This window comes from Coccinella septempunctata, chromosome 1, assembly GCF_907165205.1.
Source record: "Coccinella septempunctata chromosome 1, icCocSept1.1, whole genome shotgun sequence".
Lineage (NCBI taxonomy): Eukaryota > Metazoa > Arthropoda > Insecta > Coleoptera > Coccinellidae > Coccinella > Coccinella septempunctata.
In genome coordinates this window covers 42,537,414-42,559,915 of record NC_058189.1, presented here as the reverse complement: position 1 = coordinate 42,559,915, position 22,502 = coordinate 42,537,414, and the positions used below count along the sequence as shown (strand labels likewise).

The 22,502-nt window shown below is 34.9% G+C and overlaps 2 protein-coding genes and 1 long non-coding RNA gene across 3 annotated transcripts in view; 2 read left to right on the top strand and 1 right to left on the bottom strand.

The window, feature by feature from the left end:
• The window catches only part of LOC123306806, a 634,033-nt gene that overhangs the window by 356,314 nt on the left and 255,217 nt on the right, over positions 1-22,502 (top strand). The gene's annotated exons all lie outside the window — the stretch shown is intronic.
• On the bottom strand, positions 6,666-9,802 carry LOC123322997 (THAP domain-containing protein 1-like). The gene is made up of 2 exons (XM_044911162.1): positions 9,401-9,802; positions 6,666-6,765 (listed from the first exon to the last, which is right to left on the bottom strand). The coding sequence occupies exons 1-2, from the start codon at positions 9,719-9,721 to the stop codon at positions 6,760-6,762; spliced, it is 327 nt and encodes a 108-aa protein (XP_044767097.1). The 5' UTR covers positions 9,722-9,802; the 3' UTR covers positions 6,666-6,759.
• LOC123322998 lies at positions 16,112-16,576 on the top strand. The gene is made up of 2 exons (XR_006539237.1): positions 16,112-16,171; positions 16,489-16,576. It is a non-coding gene; the product is annotated as an uncharacterized LOC123322998 (long non-coding RNA).

Below are 22,502 nucleotides of genomic sequence, written 5' to 3'. Positions count from 1 at the left end.
CAATACGACCAAATGATTTTATGCAATTAAAATCGAATTTTCATTATGCCAAGGCAAATTTCAGTGTTGCAGAAGGAAGACTTTCACAAGCCATGTACGGTCCAAAGAAAGACAGCGTCACACAAGTAGATCTAGGCTGGGAAAGCCTAGATCGCGTTAGATACATAATCTGGCAGCAGACCTTAAAACTTCAAATATTGATTGCGCCGAAGAAATTGTGATGGAGCGCGAAAGATGGAGGCAGGTAGTGAAGTCAGCCAAGACCCGCCCGGGGTTGTAGTGTTGCAGAGAGTGATCAAAAAGTGTTATCACGTGTCTTCTCACTGTACTTTGCCTCTAGAACTGTCCGGGTTGTCCCAATAGTTGTGGACCACTTAAAATACCTTTTTTCAACTCTTTCGGTATTCTCAGCACTTGCAAAATGGCAAGTCAACGTCTTCACAGCCAGAAGACGTCTTCATGAAGTCGCGATCCAAGCGTCAAAGATTAAAGTGAGCAATGGTGCACTTATATAACATACGAGTCTAGTTATGGTAATTTCACATTACACACGTACACTACTTTTCTATTTTTGTATTGTGTGTGTATTTTTTTTTCTAAATTTGTTAGTTCCATAAATTACTATAAATAGATGAAATATTCGGTAACTTTGTTATGACAAAACTGTAACTTTTCCATTCTTTTGATTACAGAATTTATATTATGTTAATAGTGATTAAAAAAACAATTATTTTCTTTTTCCCTCAGCACCAATTCCTTCCCTTATCAACACTTAAATCTACAACAGTAGAGTATCAGGTTGATTTGATTTTATCGTTTTCATAATCTCACAGACTCATACGTCAGCATTAGCAGGTTATTCTGAAACACTGTGCAAATTTCTTTAGAATCCAATTTTTTGGTATATTTATTGAAATTGAGAGATGAGAATGCTTCCCAACTAAAAGAGTTATAATTGAGAATTTCTCACAAAAGACTTTCATCTATTTGATGTATTTGCTCATGAAATCCTTGAAATTGTTCTCGCTTTATTTTGAATATTCAACAATTTTTCTTCGGTGCAAGTGTAGTTGAAACAGAGAGAACAAATATGTCTGGTGGAAATTTTACAGTTGGTAGGAATACAATAAACAAAGCTTAACATTCTCGGAATTGTGCTATATGTTTCAGATAGTAAGTATAATTTCAGATTTGGCTTTTGAAATAACCATAACTCAAACAAAACGCTGCTTGTTCCTCATATGCCTAATTCCCAAGAGTACCTACCACAATGAAGGCATTCTTCTATGATCAAAATGCATAAACCTGTGTTATTGCGTGGTTAACAAAAATGTGTTCCATTTTAAATTTTATCAGGGGGTATTGTTTGTGGGAATAAGGACAAATACTTAAGAACTTTCAAAATATATTTGGCGACGTTTCGCAGATTTTCATCTGCTTCATCAGGCCTCTATAAATTTAAGCTCTAATGGAACACTTTGAACAACATTGAATGCTAACATCAGTCATTAAAATAAGTCATTAAAATATGGTGCTCTATGACTTGTTCTAGAACATTCCCTTTCTGACGGTTCTGAGAATGATATGTGGTATTTTAAGATATTTTAATGACTTATTTTAATGACTGATGTTAGCATTCAATGTTGTTCAAAGTGTTCCATTAGAGCTTAAATTTATAGAGGCCTGATGAAGCAGATGAAAATCTGCGAAACGTCGCCAAATATATTTTGAAAGTTCTTAAGTATTTGTCCTTATTCCCACAAACAATACCCCCTGTTAAACCGTGGAGGACACAAAACTCACTTAGTTTAAATTTTATTTCAACTAATGATTTCGAATATTGTTCTTCATATTTCTCCACACACTGCCTCTCGACTACATCTACATGAATTTTAATTTAGAGGTGAATATTTAGATGTGAACCTACGGATGATTTCAATGAAAAAGATATGTTTATACATGGATTTATATTTGTGTCGTCTGATTGCAAAACCGGTCATCTCCATAACAGAAAATTTTTCAGGAGAGACGGTTTTTCGTCAAAACTAGGGAATTGGAGATAGGATCCAAATCTCTTGTTATTAATGTGTCACTAGGATAGTAGGTTTTAGAGCACCATAAGAGAATCTGGGGGAAGGTGCTGGGAGGGGGAAATTCAAAATTATAGTTAGGATTTGGCTGGTTTTGCAACCCACTTTGGAGTTGGCCGGTTTTGCAACAAAGTAAAGCTTAAAATATCTATAAAATTGACATCAAATAGCGGGGTTTTAGCCAAGAAAAATCATTCACAATGTTTCTGTGTAACTGAACTTCATTTTAGGTTGGGTAAACTTATAAAAAAAATATATAATTATGTATATAACATAGTTGGAACGAAACTTTACACTCGAGGGGCTAAATCGTCATCTTCAGGCTCGCACATGATGACGTCATTATTCTCCAAGGATTCGTCATCTCTTTCCTCGTAGACTTCCTCGTTACCCAAGTCAGCCAAAATGTTTCTGTAAAAAATTAATCTGTCGTCTTTGTCCCAATCTGGTCCATAATGTTTCGTCAGTAATTTTTTGACATCACGAAGTTTCAGGGGCTTTATTACAGTACCTGTAGCTACGGCATCAAGCCTACTGCTCATAATATTTCTTTTGCTCTTCTCCACCGACTTTCTGGCTACCTGTTGAATTTGGAGATGACCGGTTTTGAAAAACACTGACGAGTGGATGTGGCCGCTTTTGCAGCACATTGGAGTATTCTAACCCCCAAAACGCACGGAGTTGACCGGTTTTGTTATGGTTTCTCATTGCCAATGGGTGGAAATGTTAGTAAAGGACTTAGTAAATAAACAGAAATTTTCTCCGAAAATTGAGGAGTTGGCCGGTTTTGCAATTTATACTGTGGTTGCATCGTAGCAAATGAACGCATTAAGTCTTGCAAATGTATGGAATTAATTAAAACTGAATTGAATCGTTTCCCAAACTATACGATAACTTCTAGAAATTAAACGCAAGCATTGTTCTTCGTCTTTTTGGTTCTATATTTAGGCCATGTGTTGAGTGGTTACCCATTTAGCAGATGACTAGAGTTCTAATCAATATATTTTCAAATCTGAATCATTTCAGTTTCCTCCGTTTGTCCTTTTTTTTTACTTATCGAAATGAATCGTATTATTGATAGGAAAAATAATACATTTTCATTACTGATAAGGCTTTAAAGACAAAGTGCTACAGGACTGTATAAACCAATCCTCACGAGGTGCATGTCGTTGTCACTCACCCTTCATTTTGTTCTTCTGTATGAAGCCCGAAATATGCGTCTCTGAGAGATCTCTCAAGTTTTCTTCCTGTGATCATGTTTTATGCTCAGTTGGAAGTTTCAAGTAGTCATAGGTGAATATTTTTTCAGATAGAGGGCGGAAAGCCCACAGCCCTCTAGAATACAAACTGTAATGTAAGGTCAACTGTTAATCTCTTAATCTCTGACTAATACCTTGTATTTAGTTAGTGAATAATGAACAATGAAAAGTTTGTTTTATTTATTAGCAAAAATATTGTATCTTACACATATATTTCATATAGGTACCTCTAATTATGCTTAATTTCATACTAGTTTATTCAAAGTTGATCTTAATTATAAATGAAACAAGTGAATATTATCTTTATTCAGCAGCTGTATAATTTTCACAAACAACATCGAGTCAAAATTTAGAGATATTCAATGATGTACAGATCAAATTTTTTTCAAAACTATCATCTTCTTCATCGTTATCATCATATTGGTGTTCGAACATGTCAGTCTCGGGGCCATCATCTTCGTTTTCCTGAATCTTTTTTGAAATTTTTTTCTCGACCTTTGACCACGCAGGCGCGAGATTTTAGTAGAACCTCGAGACAACTTTCAGAACGCCAAAATAAAGGTGTGTACGAGATTCCAGCTCATTATCGCCCATTTCGTGGTTGACTCCTATTTTTTATTAACATGACTGGACTATTTCAGAAACGTGTATGTGATGTTAGGCCAAAATATGTACCGTGTAATTATTGTTTTCCAATGTATATAGGATGTAAATATCTCGGGGTGGATTTGAAAGATCATCGATCAAGAATTTCGATAATATTGTTCGTCTTCTAGGATGAGAATGAGAGTTTATCGAAAATCATTCAGACAAAATCTGTTAATCCAATTCGACTTGTGAAATCGGGAATGATATATTATTCATTTCGCGAAATCAAGGCAGAGTTATTCACACCTTTGTCTGCCAAATATTTTTCTAAAAATACCTACATCCAGGTGAAAGAATTCCCTGATCAGATATTGCATTTTCAGCTATTGCTCGCAATATCTAGCAAAATTCACGTTTGTCAATGATTCCAATATCTGACTATACGCCAGCATTCCAGGATATCATAAGGATTCCGTGCGAATCCCGATGAAATAAAAATAGACCAAGATTTTCATTATTCAGAGCAAATATCGCAAAACGCGAATTCGACCCCTATTGATCTGCTCCTTTTTCCACGACACTGGCTTCTACGGTACTGCATTATTCTCATGCGGATATAAGAATACCATGAACAGAATCTCTGATCAATCCAATTATTACGTCTGTTTTTCTTCCAGAGCCTTGGAATAATTAGGATTTAAAGGATCAGATAGAGTGCTCAGACGTAATATAAATTTATGAATGGCTTTGATTTATGTCGGGATGAGAGGATTTGTTTCGGGAAACGTACAAGCCGGGATTCTAAATAAGATTCCAACAATAGTCTGCATGGAGATACGGATTCATTGTTATGATACTGCAGTTGTGTGTGGTACGACGATGAATCTCATTTTATAGGGATTGCAACTGAAATGAGAAAATATTGATTTCTTCACGGTGTACGTTCAATTCGCGAAGGGATTCACCTGCGAATATCGGCGGATGTATTGCATTGTATCGCCGTTTACCTCGTTTTTTGAATCTACATTAGGACGTCAATTCCAGATACAGAATCTACCGTTTCTCGACAACATTTTCCAAGCAGCATATTATTGAGACCGTCTCGTGGCCTAGATCTAATAAAATTTTGTTGGTTTTACGGTGCTGGATATAGCGGCTTCACGGTTATGCGATTTTATCGTCCCAATATCTGATAAGGAATGATGGCAGTTAGAGGAAATATCACTAAAGTTGTCCGTCTTTTTTCCACCAACAAAAAATGTAGTAAAAATTGAACCCGTATAGCTGGCTATTCACGGTGGAGCCCAGTTAGCACAAGTCCAAAATGGAGGGACATACATGATCAAGCCATCGATTCCGTCGAGCCCAAGCCGTTTACTCGTATAAGTGCCGTATAAATATTCTTCTTCCCCGAGATTTGATCTTGATCAACAATATGAACGAGGAACTTGTGAACTTAGCTGCCATTGCAGTTTGTATTTTTGTGAAGAAGAAGAAAGCTAAAAAGCAGGTGCACGCTCTATTTCGCTACAGAAGCGCCTTCAAGCGGGCATCCTTTTAAGTCCATTGCATCTTCTCATGGTCGATTTTTATCGTCCTAGTTATCAAGTTCAGATCTCATTGCCTTGTTAAAGAGTTGTGCGTTTGGCATACCAGAGGTCAGTTGTCCAGGATTTAATCTGACCCTCGGTCTACGAAACTCATGGCAGGCTAAAATTATGGACTCCTATGCCTTCATTTTCGCAGAGGCAGATGGAATGGTTTGCCACTTGAAATTAATTTACACATCTTCGTTTCATTAAATACCTCGAGTTAAAACCTAGGGACTGGCATAACTACTCCGCATGGATGAAGCAACTTATATTATATGTATTACTAGAAAAGGTTTCGCATTCAAATCCTTATTTACTTCAAAAGTTCAAATTCTATCAAGTGGTTTAATATGACAACGATTCATCCCCTAGTTCTCAATATTCAAAGCTAGCAATACGATTCTGAGATCCCTCATTAACTTGTGATAAATGTTGATTAAGTGAATCTTGACACGATTAGAAAAAAGTCATTCAAATTCCACGGGTCAATACAAATGTTGCTTTTGATGAGGGACTATGAAATTCCGATTGATTCACTGTCAGTTGGAAAGAGTACTAGATTGGTTTTGTCCTAATTTATTACCAATTATCAAACCATTCCTGCACATGCCACATGAAAAGAGTAGAAGTGATCCAGAAATGGTTGCTCCGTGTAATCTATGGAAAGCCCCATTTGTTTCCATCGGACGAATTATACGTCTTATCACGGGCAATGAATCCTCACCAGTTGTTTGTATCCCAGATATTAACGGCCATCTGTTCTAGGAAAATTCACCTCACTTTAAGACAAACCGAATGTAGGTATGAAACTAGGGGTAAGATAATCCACGTGATTCCTAGAGCTGAAAAGCGTATTGGACAAAGATGCTTCACATACCTAGCTCCACGCATATATTGCATGATCCCGAAGAACCTGAAATACATAAGACCAATTAAGAAACAAATAAATATGATGAAAGGATGGATTTCTGAAAAAGGAAGAAAATATTTCATATCGATGATTAATTTATAATAATAAATCAACCCTCATACTCAGGAATTCCTACCTACCTCGGATTGGACTCTGGTTGATGCATTGGTAATACTATACTACACTTCAACAAAAACATGGGTACAACCAACACCTCCTAGAAGAGAAGGCCTCAGGGCTTCCGCGTGACGTAAGCATCAGGAGTGCATCTCACTCAACGGAGCTTGTGTGATCGGTGCAGATTTCTCGATTGTTTCACATTATAACTGAATGAAAACGTGACTTTATTATGGTTTTCGGTTTTATGAGGATGCCAGTCATCATCTGGGCCTTTCATTGCATCCCATTCTTGAAGTAGAATTTAAATTATCTGACGGATCATTTATTTTCTAAGGTTTTCAATTTTCTCTTATTGGAAATTTTAACATGACGGTCATTAGTCTTTCCGCAGTAATTTTTCAAAAGCGTATTTGTAGTGCATTTTATAATTATATTGACAATTATTTCAGCGGAATGAGTTTCACAATATTGGTTTTCAGGTAAAATTTCATATTGACTTATATATTTCGAAATGAATTGAATGACACATGCTCGCTTATTATGAATTTTAAGGAATGTTTCCTCATATTCATGAATTATTTTATTGAAAATTATATATGAATATAAAACTATTTGCACCACGATATCTTGGGGATAAAGCAATCGTCCTCTGCTTAAATTTGTTATGAGATGATAATTATCTTCAACAATAAGTTCATCATCGATAATCAATATTCCCTTACATCTGTCACATTGAAGTTTTCTGAGAACAATATAACAGCAATACCCGGCTAGATAAGTTATCACAGGCATGTCATCCCTAACATTATCTATATCGCTGTTTTCGACAATGACATTTGGGTTGAATTCAGTGAAATCTTGGTTCTCGTCAAGGAAATCAATATCATCATGAAATGTTTTTATATCAATATTTCCAAATGCCTGTGACTTTAAAGTGAGAAGTGATTGAACCCTAAGCCTTTTTTCTACCTCATATAATTGTCGTATGGAAATATGGTATTGTCCTCCGGCGAGTTGGCGATATTTACCGAATCTGTTTTCCAATTCATCAGTTTGAAATTTTCCCAATAGAACGTATTTCATTTTCAGTTCAGTAAAGCAGTATTTCAATATTTCCGTCATTCCATATAATGTATGGCTAAGAGCAGTATGTGTCTGTGCTGTTAATTTTGTTCGAAAATTACCGTTTTTCCAAAGGTCCAACCAATTTATCATTTCATTTAAAAATATAAATTTAGGATCCGCCTGAAAATTATTACCGAAAACTGGCTCTTGATAGATGTCATTCAAACGTTTTCCTTTGAAAGGAGTTTTAACGTTGACAATCTTCCACCACTTAATGAAAATGTCAAGGAAATCGGCGGTATCTTTTGCGTGATCAATTTTAGACCCAATTGATAACAAGGCTTCTACAACGAAAGAATTGAAAATTTTTAAAGCCAATGAAACATTTTGTCTTTCTATATTCGAGGGAAAAAGTGATTTTAGGTTTAAAGAGTAACCAAATTTCAATAATTTATTATTCTCTAACTGGTGGAGCTTCCTCAAACATTCGAACGAAGCAATTTTTTCAACGCCTGTTTTGAAATCCGGGTAAAACAATTTCATTTCCGGTTTAGAATTCAACCAATTATTCCTAATGCATTTTAGCAAGTGTACCGAATCAAAAAGATAAAAAAGAGGTCTTGTTTTATCAGAAGGATGGCAATATACTATAGAGAGCTGTTTGTTATCCGCGAAGTTACTCATAGCTCTACTGTTGACTGCATTATTATCACTGATAACACAAAAAACTCTATAACCGATTTCTTCTAGTTTAATTATAATAGACCTTATCAATTCGAAAATCATAATGTGATCTACTTTAGATGTTGGACAAATATGAACAACTTCTTTGAAGCTCGATGTTATGCTAGTTATCATGAACACGAAGGCAGAATTAGCTAAATTAATATTATTGAATGCAGTTCCAACTATATTTCCGGCTTTATAATCCAAATACGGTTTGATGTGAATTTCATCCATCAATAAAAGAACGAAACGTTCATGGTCCTCCAATAATTTAAACACTTTTTTCGCGTAAGTTAGGGTAACTTTTTTTTCTTCAGGTGTTGGATCAGTTGACAGTGTACTGCAAACAGATTTTATAGTATTAACATGGGGTAATATGAGAACTCCAAAATTTCTCAAAAATTTATAAGCATGTGGACTTATAGTGACCAGTACAGAAGCTAAAATCATTGTACTTTTCGAATACCTATACCGTTCCTTGGAAATTGTATGCAATTTCAGTTGTTCCGAAACAAAATTCAAAGACTTCAAATACGAATCATCTTCCGAATCCACTGATGATCTATGAGATATAAAAGATTCAATTAAATTCGACGTATGCTTCAGAATACCATCTTTCTGATTCTCTGTCGAGTTCTCTGTACTCTCGGATGATATATCTTGATCTATTCGGCTTAGTAAAATATCTAATTCATTAATATCATTTGATTTAAAGGGAGTTACTTTAGATTCATCATTATATAGAAAAACTTTAATCTCCTCCCCTAATAAAAACGTTTGTACTTTCAAATTTGAATCAACTAAAACAGAATATGTAATAACAGGCCCTGGTGAATATTTCAGTCTAAATAACAGAACTTTTTCTTCATCAACTATTTTATTCCATAAATTAGGCAGCTTGAAATTATTCAAAACATTGAGGAACGTTTTAAAATCTTCATATGAATGCAACTTCTTATTAATTTCCCATTCTTTTCTACTTTCCGCTATAGCTTTTTCGAAATTTTCTTGTTCAAAATGTTCTAATTTTTCGTCACGACTTACCCTTACCTTGATATCTTTCGATAAATACTTAGGACAGTTTGGAAACAGAGTAGGAACAGCATCTCTTCTTAACCTAGGGATTTTCAGAGGTACTGTTACTGTATGGCCAGTTCTAGAATCCTTGGCTGAAGTGGATTTGATGAAATTATCGTCTCCAAAATGTTTCTCACAAACTCTGCTGAAAACGGATGGTTCAAAATTTTGCCTAGGAATGGCGGAAATCCACTTTTTAAGTAAACACGTATCCGTTGGGAACTTAAAAACGTGCACTTTCGGCCCGTTTCGATAATTTCCCCTACACCCCGGAACACAACACATATTGGGCATTTTTTTCTCACTGAGTACTGAAAAGTACTAACAAATATGTATCACAAAAGCACTAAAATACAATAAGAATTATTCACGCTATCACGCTGGTTTAGCAACAGGTTGAATGACAAACATAAACAAGCAGGCACGCGCCGACGCACCGCGCCGACGCACCAGACACGCTTTCAATAGAGTGCACTTCGAGTGGTGACGTCACAGCTTTTCTCAACAGAGCGCTCTGGCCTTCTCTTCTAGGAGGTGTTGGTACAACACCACACAGTTATTACTGAGTTATCGACACTTCATTTTTGATATAGTTCGTTTGATTTCTTCGTTGGTTCGGTTTTGATTCGGAATAAGATTTTATTTTAAATGTGGCTACTGTAATAATGTTTATATGTTAAGTAATTGTATATCGCGTACAGGCTTCAGCCTCTGCGATTCATGTTTATGTCACAATAAACTATTCTATCTATCTATCTATCTACCTGTAAATAATCTCCTTTGAATCATCCCCCTCAATTAAAATGTTCGTGTCATCAACATAATTTGCACTTAGGTACTCATCTATTGCCTCTGGTAGATCGTTAATTTAAACTGGAAATTAAATTGGACCACATAGTATCCTGACCATCTCCCATTTCCACATTTCGAATATCTGATTTTACATCATCACTCAAACCATTGAGAATAACCTGCTACTTCCTATTTGACAAAAAAAAACTTATTCCACATTTATCCAACCTCCGAAAGAATAGCGCATGATTAACACAATCACAATCAAAAGGTTTGCTTAAACCACGAAAAAGACCCAATGCCAAATTGTTATTCTCCAAACAATGTAAAACTGCATTCACAAATTGAAAAATAGCAGTGTTGGTAGATCTGCCCTTTAAATATCCATGTAGAAATTTTGAGAATAAAGTATTTTCTCTCCTGAAACTTATTAGTCTAGTGATAATAACTAATTCAAAAATCTTGGAAATGGTCTATAGTTTCTCAAGTCGAGTGGATCCCCTTCTTCGAGCAACTGTTTAACAATGCAAATTTCAACTGATCAGGATAAATAGAATACCTTATGGAATTATTCATTAGGTAGGTAACAAAACACATCTGATATTGTCTTGATAAAAGTTTTCACCTATGTTAAGGGTATACTATCGTAAAAGAATGATTAAAAAATTTTCATTTATTCATTAATCGAACGAAATATTTTCATATCAAAATTTCATCATTATTGAAGATCATCTTATTGTGGAAAATGGTCGAAAAAATATTGTACAGTGAACCTCTCCACTTTTTTTTCAATGTTTATAGGTATTTTTTTTACTGAGCTCTAAATGTCGTACCCCCATAATTTTGTTGTATTGGCCCTGAACGTTGTTCGAAGTCAACATATCTTGAAGAAAACGCTCTCTTTGTTCATCTAAGTGTGCAGTATTTTTCACTAATAATTTATCACATATAAGTGACATCTGTAGAGGCTGTGTAATAGTTACAAGCTTTCTCTCAATCATTCAAAAATAAATGAACTGTCAAAAATTATTTTTCTGAGCTAAAACTTTCAAAAAAGTATTCTTATCATTACTTTATCTCATAAAAGCAGGTTTTTTTGGTCAATGGGTATTTTTACTTCATCAGCACGAGGATATCTATCAGACAAACAAGACTTAAACCACTCGATGAGACTGCAAAACACGATTGATAATGAATTCAATCATAAGAAGGTTTTTGTCGTAAATATACTGAGATAAGTTGATTAGTAAATGGAAAACATTTTGAGCATTTAGTCACAGGTTCTGACAGTCGGAAAGACGGACGGTTAAAAAATCATAAAAGCGGTCATTTTCACTCAAAAGCAAATTAACAGATTCAAGTTCGCAATGAACTAGCATTTGTGACAATTAAGTGCGGAAGATCACATCAGTCATGTGATGGCCGTTTTTGACGATGCATTGCTGGAGTAGTTCTTGGAAGTTGAGGAAATCTGGACACCGAGGGGGCCAATGCAGATCACCAAACCTAGAAACCAGGTTCGAACTTCCACATATGACTGATATGATCTTCCACACTTAATTGACACAAATGCTATTTCATTGCGAACCTAAATCCGTCAATGAATTTTCTTTTGAGACGACTGATTTTATGATTTTTTCAAAACCGTCCGTCCTTTCTGCCGGACACTGTATAAGAAACATATTCAAGTTGATATCAGACAGAGATGTGCCAAAGCATTGAGCTTGTGGAAGTCTTTTTATACCCTCAATTTTTTTTAAAAACAGTGCTTAGCGCTTAGTAATCCCAGGATGCTCATTTCAGGATTGAGTCGACATTAAAGGTGATCCTATTGATTGATTAATTTGACAGTTCCTCTCAATTCTCTCAGGTTAATCTAGGATCAACTTGAATCCCTGCTCAATCATGAATTGAGCAACCGGGCCTTGAGTGCTCGTGAGTACTTCTAGGGAGATTATTAAAAATTAAGCCCCTAGGAAATCTTGTCCAAACACGAATAAACGATTGACGCTTCGTCTTCCTACGAGCAAAATATGGTAATACTGGAGCTCTTCATTTGAAGATCTGTAGTAATCTAATATTCTAACCCCATCAATATAACGTGCGTTCAAAAAAATTCGTCGTCAAGTAGGCTATGGAATTTTGAACGTCGATATTTCGTGCCTAAACGTAATTCTTAGCTCGTGCTATACTATTTTCCAGGCGAACTGTCATTTTAGCATTTTGGATTGTTGTTGAATTAAAATTATCAGCAAATTATAAAGATGGTTTTTACGGACGTGTGAAAGGCTTTTACTATTGAATCCTACTTCAAAATTGGAAAGAAAATTGAAAAAGAATGGAAATATTCTGTTCCGTCGACTTCATAGAAGCCTATGATGCTGTAGATTATTAAGTATGAATTTTTCCATTGTACTGTTTTGCGATGTGTTGACAGGTATGTTCAAACAAAAAAAGGAAGTGGTCGACCAAAGAAGAAAACTCCAGAGTTCAGCAATAATAAAAACATCATGACAGAAGCTCGACAAACCTCTGTTCAGGTTTTATCTCAAGTGGCTGGAGTATCCGTTGCCATATGCCACCCGATTTTGAAAAAAAGATATCCATTTGTTTCCATAAAGATTGACATGTTATCAGAAAACTGAAAAGGTTGTGATTACCTTACCTTGTAGCAGCCAAGAAAAATTGGAGTTCAGTATGCATCAGTCAAAGGCAAAATGTGGAGCTACTTTCTTTTATGGAACTTTAATAGCAGAACGTTATGAAGGAAAAAGCATCATGCCTCTTTATAGCTGAATTGAATTTTAAAAAATTGTCTAATAGCTATTTTCATGTTATTCAGTTCTTTTAGTTTAGTCATGGATTTTCAGTAATGACTGAATCAATTCAATTTTTATAGAGAATTAATAAACATATTTTTGAGATTCTTACTGTGATTTATTCATATGACTGAAGTAGCTAGAACCTTCTTACAAAAAAAACATAATACCACGATCAATTCAAGATTCATATCCCTTACGTATGAAAATAGTGGACGGTTAAAATTTTTACGAAGAATTTTTCTAACCGCCTCAGATTGTTTGGATTCTTGTCATCTTACTCAATGAAAGGAATGCTTTTCGAACGTTGGGTGAAATTTACAAGTAATTTTTCTAAAAAGTGCCTTTCCTTACAAAATTACGATATATAGGTTAATGTCATCATTGTTTATTATACATTTTGGGAAGATGAAGTAATTCAAGGAAAGACATACGTTCAGCCACCGAACATCAGCCTTCAAAATTTCATAGCCTACTTGACGACGAATTTTTTTGAACGCACGTTATTTATATTGATGGGGTTGAAACATTCGATGAAGAATAAGTGGTAAGAATCATTAAGGATGAGGGTCGAAATGTGCCTATTTACATATAATATATGATATATCGTAAATTACAAAATATGAGAAAATCCTCAGCAGCTCTTAGGCAGATATCGCCAAATTTTTCAAAAACTTTGAAAATATTATTTTAGAGTCAAATACCTACCAATTTTCAATTACGTCGACACGTTCAATAACTGGATAGTTACACTTTTGTTATGAAGTTGTAAGAATAATCGAAAGCTTATTTTGTTTCATGTTTGTTTCACTACTTTAAATATAAAAAAAATTTCTATATGTAAATCTGGAATCCGAAAACTAGGAAATTACGTATAAAACTGCAGTAAGAAAAACTTTCCTTCATCCCTAAACGTTATTTCTTCATTTTCTTTAGTTCCTTTAGATTTTCAATAGTTTACTTCCGTTGAGACCAATTTTGTCTCTCTCCGCGCCGTATGGAATAATGGGGCAACGTTTACTCGAATGAGCCAACGTCACATAGCTAAAGCCAAACGTGACAATCGCACTCATTCACCAAATAGTTCAGTTTTCACTTCAAATTGCGATTTCCTTCAGTCTAGGTCTCGCTTCGACTAGGTGAAATTTGAGGAAGTGGAGTCCCGAAATTACTAATGGTGCAAAAAACCCGGGAAGTCATAAAACATCTGAACATTGCCAGTTGACAGATTCCAGTAATTTAGCACTATATAGTTTGAAGTATCTTTGAAGTTCAAAGCCATTTCGCATTCAAAATGAATTTAATGGGGCAATCATTATAAGTGTGCAAGGCATTAACGCTGCTTCAGTATTTATTAGAGCTATATATTCTGGTCAGTTTCAAGCAGGGACGGCTCTGATTTGATTTTTTTCTGTATTGAGTTCATTGTCCACAATTGGTTATTTTTATTGATTCGTTGAAAGTTCAACATGAAATGGAAACTGTGAACTTATCTCGTATTATTTTAAGCTTCAATGTATTCTCTCATTTCATTCATATTTTTCCATTCACGTGGGTACTTCAAGATTTCAAAGTTCATTTATAAACATATGCTCAAAGTCCACAGCCTGCTGTCCATTTCTGGATTTCCAGTATCTGAGATTGCTCCAAGGAAATTACTTCGACTCTCTTGCTAAGATTCATATACTTAGATCTTGCAGTGTTAACATTCCCAAAGAACTTTGATAAATAATCTATCATCGGAAGATTCCGCCATTATGATACTCTTTCAAGTTTTTCCTTCTCCTGAAACTCTTTTTTGTAGGTATATTTTTCTATACCATAAAAGGGTTCTAGGCGAATGAAACGAGTTTGTTACTCTTTGGCTCCACACGGAAAAAAAAGCTCTCAGTATGTGGATATCTGAATCTCAGTTCACACCCGAGATACATTCAGATTAATGTTCGAAACTTCAAGGAAAGTTATAATAAACTTTGATTTTTTTACTAAAAATCCACGTTCATTTTAGATTCATTCGGTAAGGTGTTTTTATTTTTCGGTTTTAAAAAGTTTTATATTAATTCCAATTGAGGATGCAGACATCGTTTGTATTTGTTTTTCAGTTCAGAAAAACGAAGTAGAACTGTGAAAAACGTTCTGAATTTGGAGATAATCGAATTTTGGTTCGTCAATACCATAGATTAAATAGATGGATCATAAGCTATTTTCCAGACTGTTCATTTTTCAAATTATTCCCACTCCCAATAACCACCAATGAAATGAATTTTCGCTTGTTTTCCCCTCCAGATCGCTTCTAAAATTTCTAAGACGGCGTGTGTATTTGTAATTGTCAAAATATTATTTCAATCATTCACGTCGTAATATTTTGGAAAATGAGCAGCGATGTGCCGTAAAAACGTGTGTTCGAAATAAAAGTGCAATTTATACACGAAAGAGGAAAGCGATTTATTTATTCTGGTAAGTTTTTGATATTTTATTCTTGTTTGAATTCACGACTTTATGAAATCAGGGGAGGGAGTTAGGGGACGCCAGGGTCGTATTTTGTTTGAATCCCATCTAATGATGGGATTGAAATGTTGAGTTTATACAATCAAATAATTGATTTCAATTTTAGATTTCCCAGAAATGAAACCAGACGAAGGCAGTGGAGAGTTGCACTGGGTCTTGAAAACAATTTACACTTCTCTTGTAATTTATACTCCAGACTTTAGTATAATGAGAGTAATCGACTTTTACCGTAAATTTGAAAGCAGATGCCATCCCGAGTGAGGTAAGATAGGTAGTTTACCACTTATTTAACTCGCTTTATTGTCTGATTATCACTTTCTTTGGAATTTTGCAAGTGATTTCTGAATACTTCTGAACTTGAAATTTATAGTAGATTCTCTTTTTCTTATTATATCATGCTTTTTTGTATAAACATTCTTCCTGGTTTCGAGATGAACAGTAGAACGAGGTTTTAATTGCTTCAATAATGTTGTAATTATAGCCACTACTGTGCCAAACCTGTTATCAGTACTGGAGTTTTTGAGGAAAATTGAAGGAAAATGGGAACAATATCAAGAAACACGAATGCCAGTTCAGGATTTGCAGAAATGAAAGCTTCTTGAAGTTCAAGGATAAAACAAGTGAGGTACATACCTACCCAGGGAGGTATACAAAATTCCTTATAAACTGTTATGGCAAATAGAACTCGTCTTAGGAATGAAGATCCATAAAAATGAGCTGAGGTCATGTTTGGAACTTTTTGTGGAAATCAAAAAGTTTCCTTTATTTCTAAAATGTATTTCAATGTAAAAATTATGCTACTACTGTAATTATGATTACAATAATGACCATTCAATTAGAGCTCAGATATTCCCATTATTTTTATGATTTATTAAATGAAAATGTCTGTTATCAGGATACCTCATATTTCGAAGTAAAACTTCAGTTGAAAAATTGTTGCAGAAGACAAGCGGAGAACAGAAATTAAAAAACAGCTAATTGACGTCAAAAAACCGATTTAAGATTACCAGTGAGTCGTCAGTACTACAAGCAGTTCCCAATTCATTGGAAAGAAAAATTCAAGATGAAAGCTTGGAAAGCCGAGGCAAATACCTAATAAAAAATTTCTTCGAAGACAGCTGCATGCATAAAATACATAAATTTGGCAATGTCCTCGAACAATTTGCTTAAAAGTTACATTATTATTGAGTTAGAGCTTACAGTTTCGTAAAATAACTCTTGATTATTATGCACTTCAACACCAAAAAGCACTTTCGAGGTGGTATAAAAATTTGAAAGGGGAAGCAGGTTGTTGAACTAGGTATTTGAGTTGCTGAAAAACACTGCTCTTTAGTTTATATGCAATATAACTTAATTCAATTTAAAACTGCCCGTAAAAAAAAATATTGATGCTTCATCTAGAATTGAGGGATTCTTTTATGAGTTACTGTATACAATAAGAAATAATTTCCTATTTCACAATCATTGGTTCATGTTTACAGTATTACATTACTGTTTCATTCCGCAAAATCTGTACGGAAGACTTGAGGATTTCTTCGATGAACAAACTTTATTAGATTCTCATTATACAAATTCCATAAACTTCAGCTGCTTCCACTTCTATTGATTTGAGAATTAACCATTCTAAAAGGAATTTTTTTCATGAAAGTAATTTTTGGTTTTCAGTTTATGCTTAGTGAATAAAATTTCAAAAAATCTGTATGGTAACATTGTATTCAAAATAAATTCTTTTTTACATAAGTTGTTTTGGTATTACATATTAGTTCTACATCCCTTTGATTAGTTGTCATAAGAAAAATACTCGAAATCTTTGCATTGAAACATATTTCCATTCGATATAAAATTATTGCTGACTACCTGAAATATTCGCAGTGTGACTAGTTCTGAATCCGCCCCTGTCCAGTTCCCCCACCCAAGATATCCAAATTCATATTTATAGCAGTATTTCGTGAACGCGTTTTTGTCGAGATGCTCTATCTCCTGTTTTATTAATCTATGGTCAATACCGATAAGCCAAAATCAAGATATTTTCATCGACGCGAATTTCACAATTTTTTGGCACATGAGGAACATACCATTTCCGCACCCCACAGGTTGGTACAAAATAATATATTCCTCCCTGGTTCCACATTCTGTTTTGGGCAGTCAATTTGTATCGAGTATTAATTCTGTATTGAGTAGTCATTCGATTTTTGGATAATTCAAGGTGTTAACAATGCGAGTGGCATTTTAGATTAAAGCTGGCCTTTCAGCTGGTATTCTCTTTTGCTCAGATTACGTAGCTCGGCTACTTCTACAGTTTCGCTGAGAATCTGTTTCCTGTAGGGTAGTGAGCTTTTTTAGATAGTCCTCCTTGTCGCTTACTCTAGGGGTAACCACGTGTACGCCAAGTACTAGATCAACCGTCTGTATATCGAGTCTAGAGGTAAGACAACATCTATTCCTATTCTAATTCTATCACTGCTGGAAGAACGAATTTTGGCTGGCCTGTATACCCGTTGGGAGCAGAAGCCAAAGTGTTCAACAGCTCTGGCTTTTTGTCCCCGTCCTGTCCGGGTTTTTCCACTTCTAGGAGTACGATTCCTGGCTGGCGTGCAAACCATTTGGGAGCAGAAACCAGAGTGGTGAAAAATTTTGGCTCCATCGCCATGCCTTGTTCTCTGACCTGCAGACCAGTGATTTCCACTTCATTATCCGCTGAGTGAATGTCCCAGTTCTGGCTGTCGTAAAATCACCATCTTCTCATTACTATCTGTATATAGTAATGAAAAAAACTTTTCAGTGTGCATAGTAGCCTGTTTCCCAATTTCACCTGTAATTTTCACCTGACTGATATAAGTTCTTATTCCTGTAACTCGGATGTTGACTTTCAATAGTTATCGCTACTAACCTAGATATCAAAGAACCTTGTTTTCGACTCGACGCCACCAGGATGTATTTGCGATTTGAACTTTGAATAGCTGTCGCTTGAGACATCCGGGGATAATCCGTTACAAGGTTAACAACAACATAATTTGATTCATATAATATTGATGAGCTTCAGATATTTTGTAGATGGTAAGTGAAAACGTAGGATTTTCTTTTCCTATTCGTATTCTTCATCGATATCTGCTACAAATAAATGAATGGTTATTATTTCTATAAATACAACAATAATTAATGGGTGTTCCTATTTTAATTTCAGCTGTTATATTTTATAGAATAGACTCCTCTCAATGCTTGTCCCCATTTCATAAATTGAATCAAATTTCGAACGTGGCTTTTTGTTTTCAGTATAACGAACAATAACGATATTTATAACTCAACGCTCAATTGCAACAATAATCCGACTCTGAACTAAAATTAAATCGATCATGACGACAAAGGGTCGAAAGATCTCTGAAAAAATACAGCTGGTCATGTTATTTTTTGTGCAATTTATAAAATGTCAACGCGCCTGAACTTTAATTACATGGATCATTAATTGCCTGCATAAAACGATTTACCCTTTCAATGCCCCCTGAATTTCAGTGATTCGGCGGAAGAGAACCAATTTATGAACTTTTATTTTGGCTGCCGACTAATTCACCATTGATATTTTTCTCCATTCTTCTCAATAAAAAACCGATGATTGGAATGCGAAAAGAATAACTTTCAGTTTGTAACATGAATGTGTATATTTTGTTCATAGTCTGAAATCTGAAAATACGTGAAATGAAACATACCTACTCATTATACAGGGCGTTTCAGAAGTCGACGTCGAGCCGGAATCGGGTAACAGGTTGAGTCATAGTAGTCACCAGAAAAATATTTGCAAAAAATCTGAGTCATGTATTTTTCAAATTATATTGCATTTTTTATTGTTCGAGAAAATGCCCACCCTGTAATGATTTTCGAACTCCTGTTGCTACAATTTTTGAATTTTTTCAAATTTTATTTTTCCCATATTATCCCGAATAGTGCTTCTGTAACCTGTTATCTTCAATTCTAAGCCATTTGCTCCAGCTTGGAAAATAATGTCACTTTTTTCCGAACCAACTATTCAAAAAATATTTCGCAAAACTTCAACTGAGTGTACTGAAAATAAACTGTACTACATCATTTTCTACTGAATAACCACTGGTATATCTATGGGAGATGATTCCCCAATATGAGGGTGCTGTAGCGTTCCTCGAAGAACTGAAGAATAGAAGAATCATCACTTGGAAGACTGGACCTGGTCGAAAGACCCTCCCAGTCAAAAGCAAGATTTGGCTATTATTAATTTGAGTACTGAAGGCATTTCTAACAACGAGGGTGATCCTCCACCAAGATTTTTGACGCAGAGATGATATTCCTTCCAATGCAATTGAAAAACAAGTTATGTACCTATGATTATTTATTTTTTTCTTCAGTCATCATCAAGTCTTGGAATAAGTTTGGATGAAGGCTTCATTATTCACTTTTTTTCTCGTTTTCTGCTCTGTTTCTTTGTTTCAGATATTATTTCGAAATGGAAGGAGGATGAAGAATTTTTTATGTCAATGGAAAGGAAGCCCTTCAATATTAAAAGCTTATTCTGTAAACAAATTTGTCATCACTACACTACTCACGGGGAGACAGGGTTTTTTTACTGAGGTTTTTCCCTAAGCTCTTGTATCATACTCCGAATTGTATGGTACCCCGTCACACTAACCTTTGCTAAAACTCATACATCTGCTATATTGTTTGATAACTAAAAATGTATTGCTGACATTCAAAAATATATATATATATATATTTGTAAGAGTTCGTAAATAAACATTATTATTATTAAGGGGAAGTAGTACATACGATTCAAGATCAAGACGATCGACATTGGTTGCTTTACGGATGCCCCCAACTACGAAGATGTGTCACATCTTTGAGCAATAGCCTGAATTATGTACTGAGTTAGTTGAAAAGTAGAAATTACCACGTGAAAGGTAATGTTAGGAATATTGAAAAATTTACAGTTTTTCCTGAATTTCAGCGTAATTTTTGTCATATATCGCTATGAAAATCTTTGCAATATATAAACAATTGAATCGCCGAAGTTACCCTGTCGTTATTTTTATCGAAATATGTCGAAAAACCATCGAAAAATGATTGTGAAAAAAAGTTTTATTGACTCCAAAGTGCAAGTTTTTTTCCTCATAAAAAAACAACTATATTGGAAAAAAAGAGACGGAGTGACATCAAGACGTCCTTTATCTTTAATTAAAAAAAAAAAATCAAGGCATCACGTAAAAAATTGAGGGCGTAAATTAGGAGCTAGTGAATGCCGATTTTGAATAGAGATTCTTGAGGTATTACTTCCCCTTAAGGATTCTAAACTGGTAATTACACTTACTAAACTATTTCTAAGAAAAAATGTCTTTCTTGAAGATTGTAAAAAAAAGTGTAAAATGAAGTTCATGTTCGATTTACGGATCACTTTTTAATAAAAGTGATCCGAACATTTCATCGGAATACTATTCAAAATACGGCAGCCAATATCCATCATCCGTTTGGGAAAAAAAAACTTAACGACGGGAAAATAGAAAAGCGTAGTGTCCTGTGAATAGCCACGAACTCGCCAGATGTAAAACGACAGATAGATTTCTCTCCTCCGTTTTTTCGTTGAATTGAAACGTTTAAGGCGGCAGCGACAATTTCCCTGAACGCTTCAGAGAATTTGAATATCTCTCAAATTATTCGAAAAGTTAAATTTCATACGAAATAACACCGAAGTTGCCGCTCGAAACCGCATGAACGATTTCTTTGTGCTCCGATAATGTTCGTTCGAAAGGAAATACGACGGCGAAAGTTTTCTTGTGTGAAAACGAATGAATTTTGAAACTTTTACAGATTTCATTTTCACGATAAAAATTGTGCGGTATATCAGGTATGCAAAAGTCCTGTATTTGTTATGATGATTCAATTTATAGGTTGTCTGCGAGCAACTTCATCGGCATGTTGAAATAATTTGATGTGAAGATAAAAATACACTTCACAAAAATTTTAGAGGATATTTGAGAGAATTGCTGTACAGGCTGGCAAAATTGGTGATACCTGAACTAAAACTTTTTGAACCAACTAGATAGAGGACACACTATATTCTTTAGTTTTCGAGTTATAGGCCAAGATTGAAATTTTCTCGATTTCAACTTTGGTAATTATCTCCGTTTCTCTTTGCGCTTTGCGGATGTTGAAATAAAAACCCTATGGAGACTCTTTTTTGATAGCAATCCAGTGGCATACTATGATTTATTCCAACAGGTTTTTTTGCTGAGCTATAACATAAAGTTGTTTTTTTTCGTATAAAAACAGTAGTTTGAAATGTCTAAGGCCCGTATTAATAGTCAGATCTCAAGTATTGAGAATATCCTAAGTAGCGTCTTGAGACATCAGTTTAATTTATAAATTTGACTTGAGACTGTGTCATGATGACGTCTCAATCGGCGATCTCACTTGAGTAGGCGCTTATTAATAAATGTGACTCAAGTACTCGAATGATCTCAAGATAGGTTTTGGGAACGTCAAATTTTGAGTGTGGTCGAACCCTGACTCAAGATGATCTCGAAATGAAAGTTGGGTTGGTTTGCTTTGTGAACTGACAGTAATTTAATTGTCTTTTGTGCTTCCAAAAATCGGCATTATTAGTCAATGTGGAATACATGGAAGATGTGGTCAACTACCACGACGAAATCGATTTCATGAAGTTTATCGCAACAGAAAATCAGACTTTTCAATTAATGTCCAAGCCATTGTTGGGCCTAATATAGAATTTTTGGATATTGTAATAAGATGGCCAGGAAGCATACACGACTCCAGGATCTTTAAAATGTGCAGAGGAGTTCACATGAGGTACACACAACGTGTACTGGATGGGCGATCGAAAATCCTGCTTCGTTACATTTTATTGTGAGTCACAGTATTGAAAAATATCAAGCAAAAATAAAAATACCAATTTCCCTTTTCGTTTTGTAGTCTCAAGT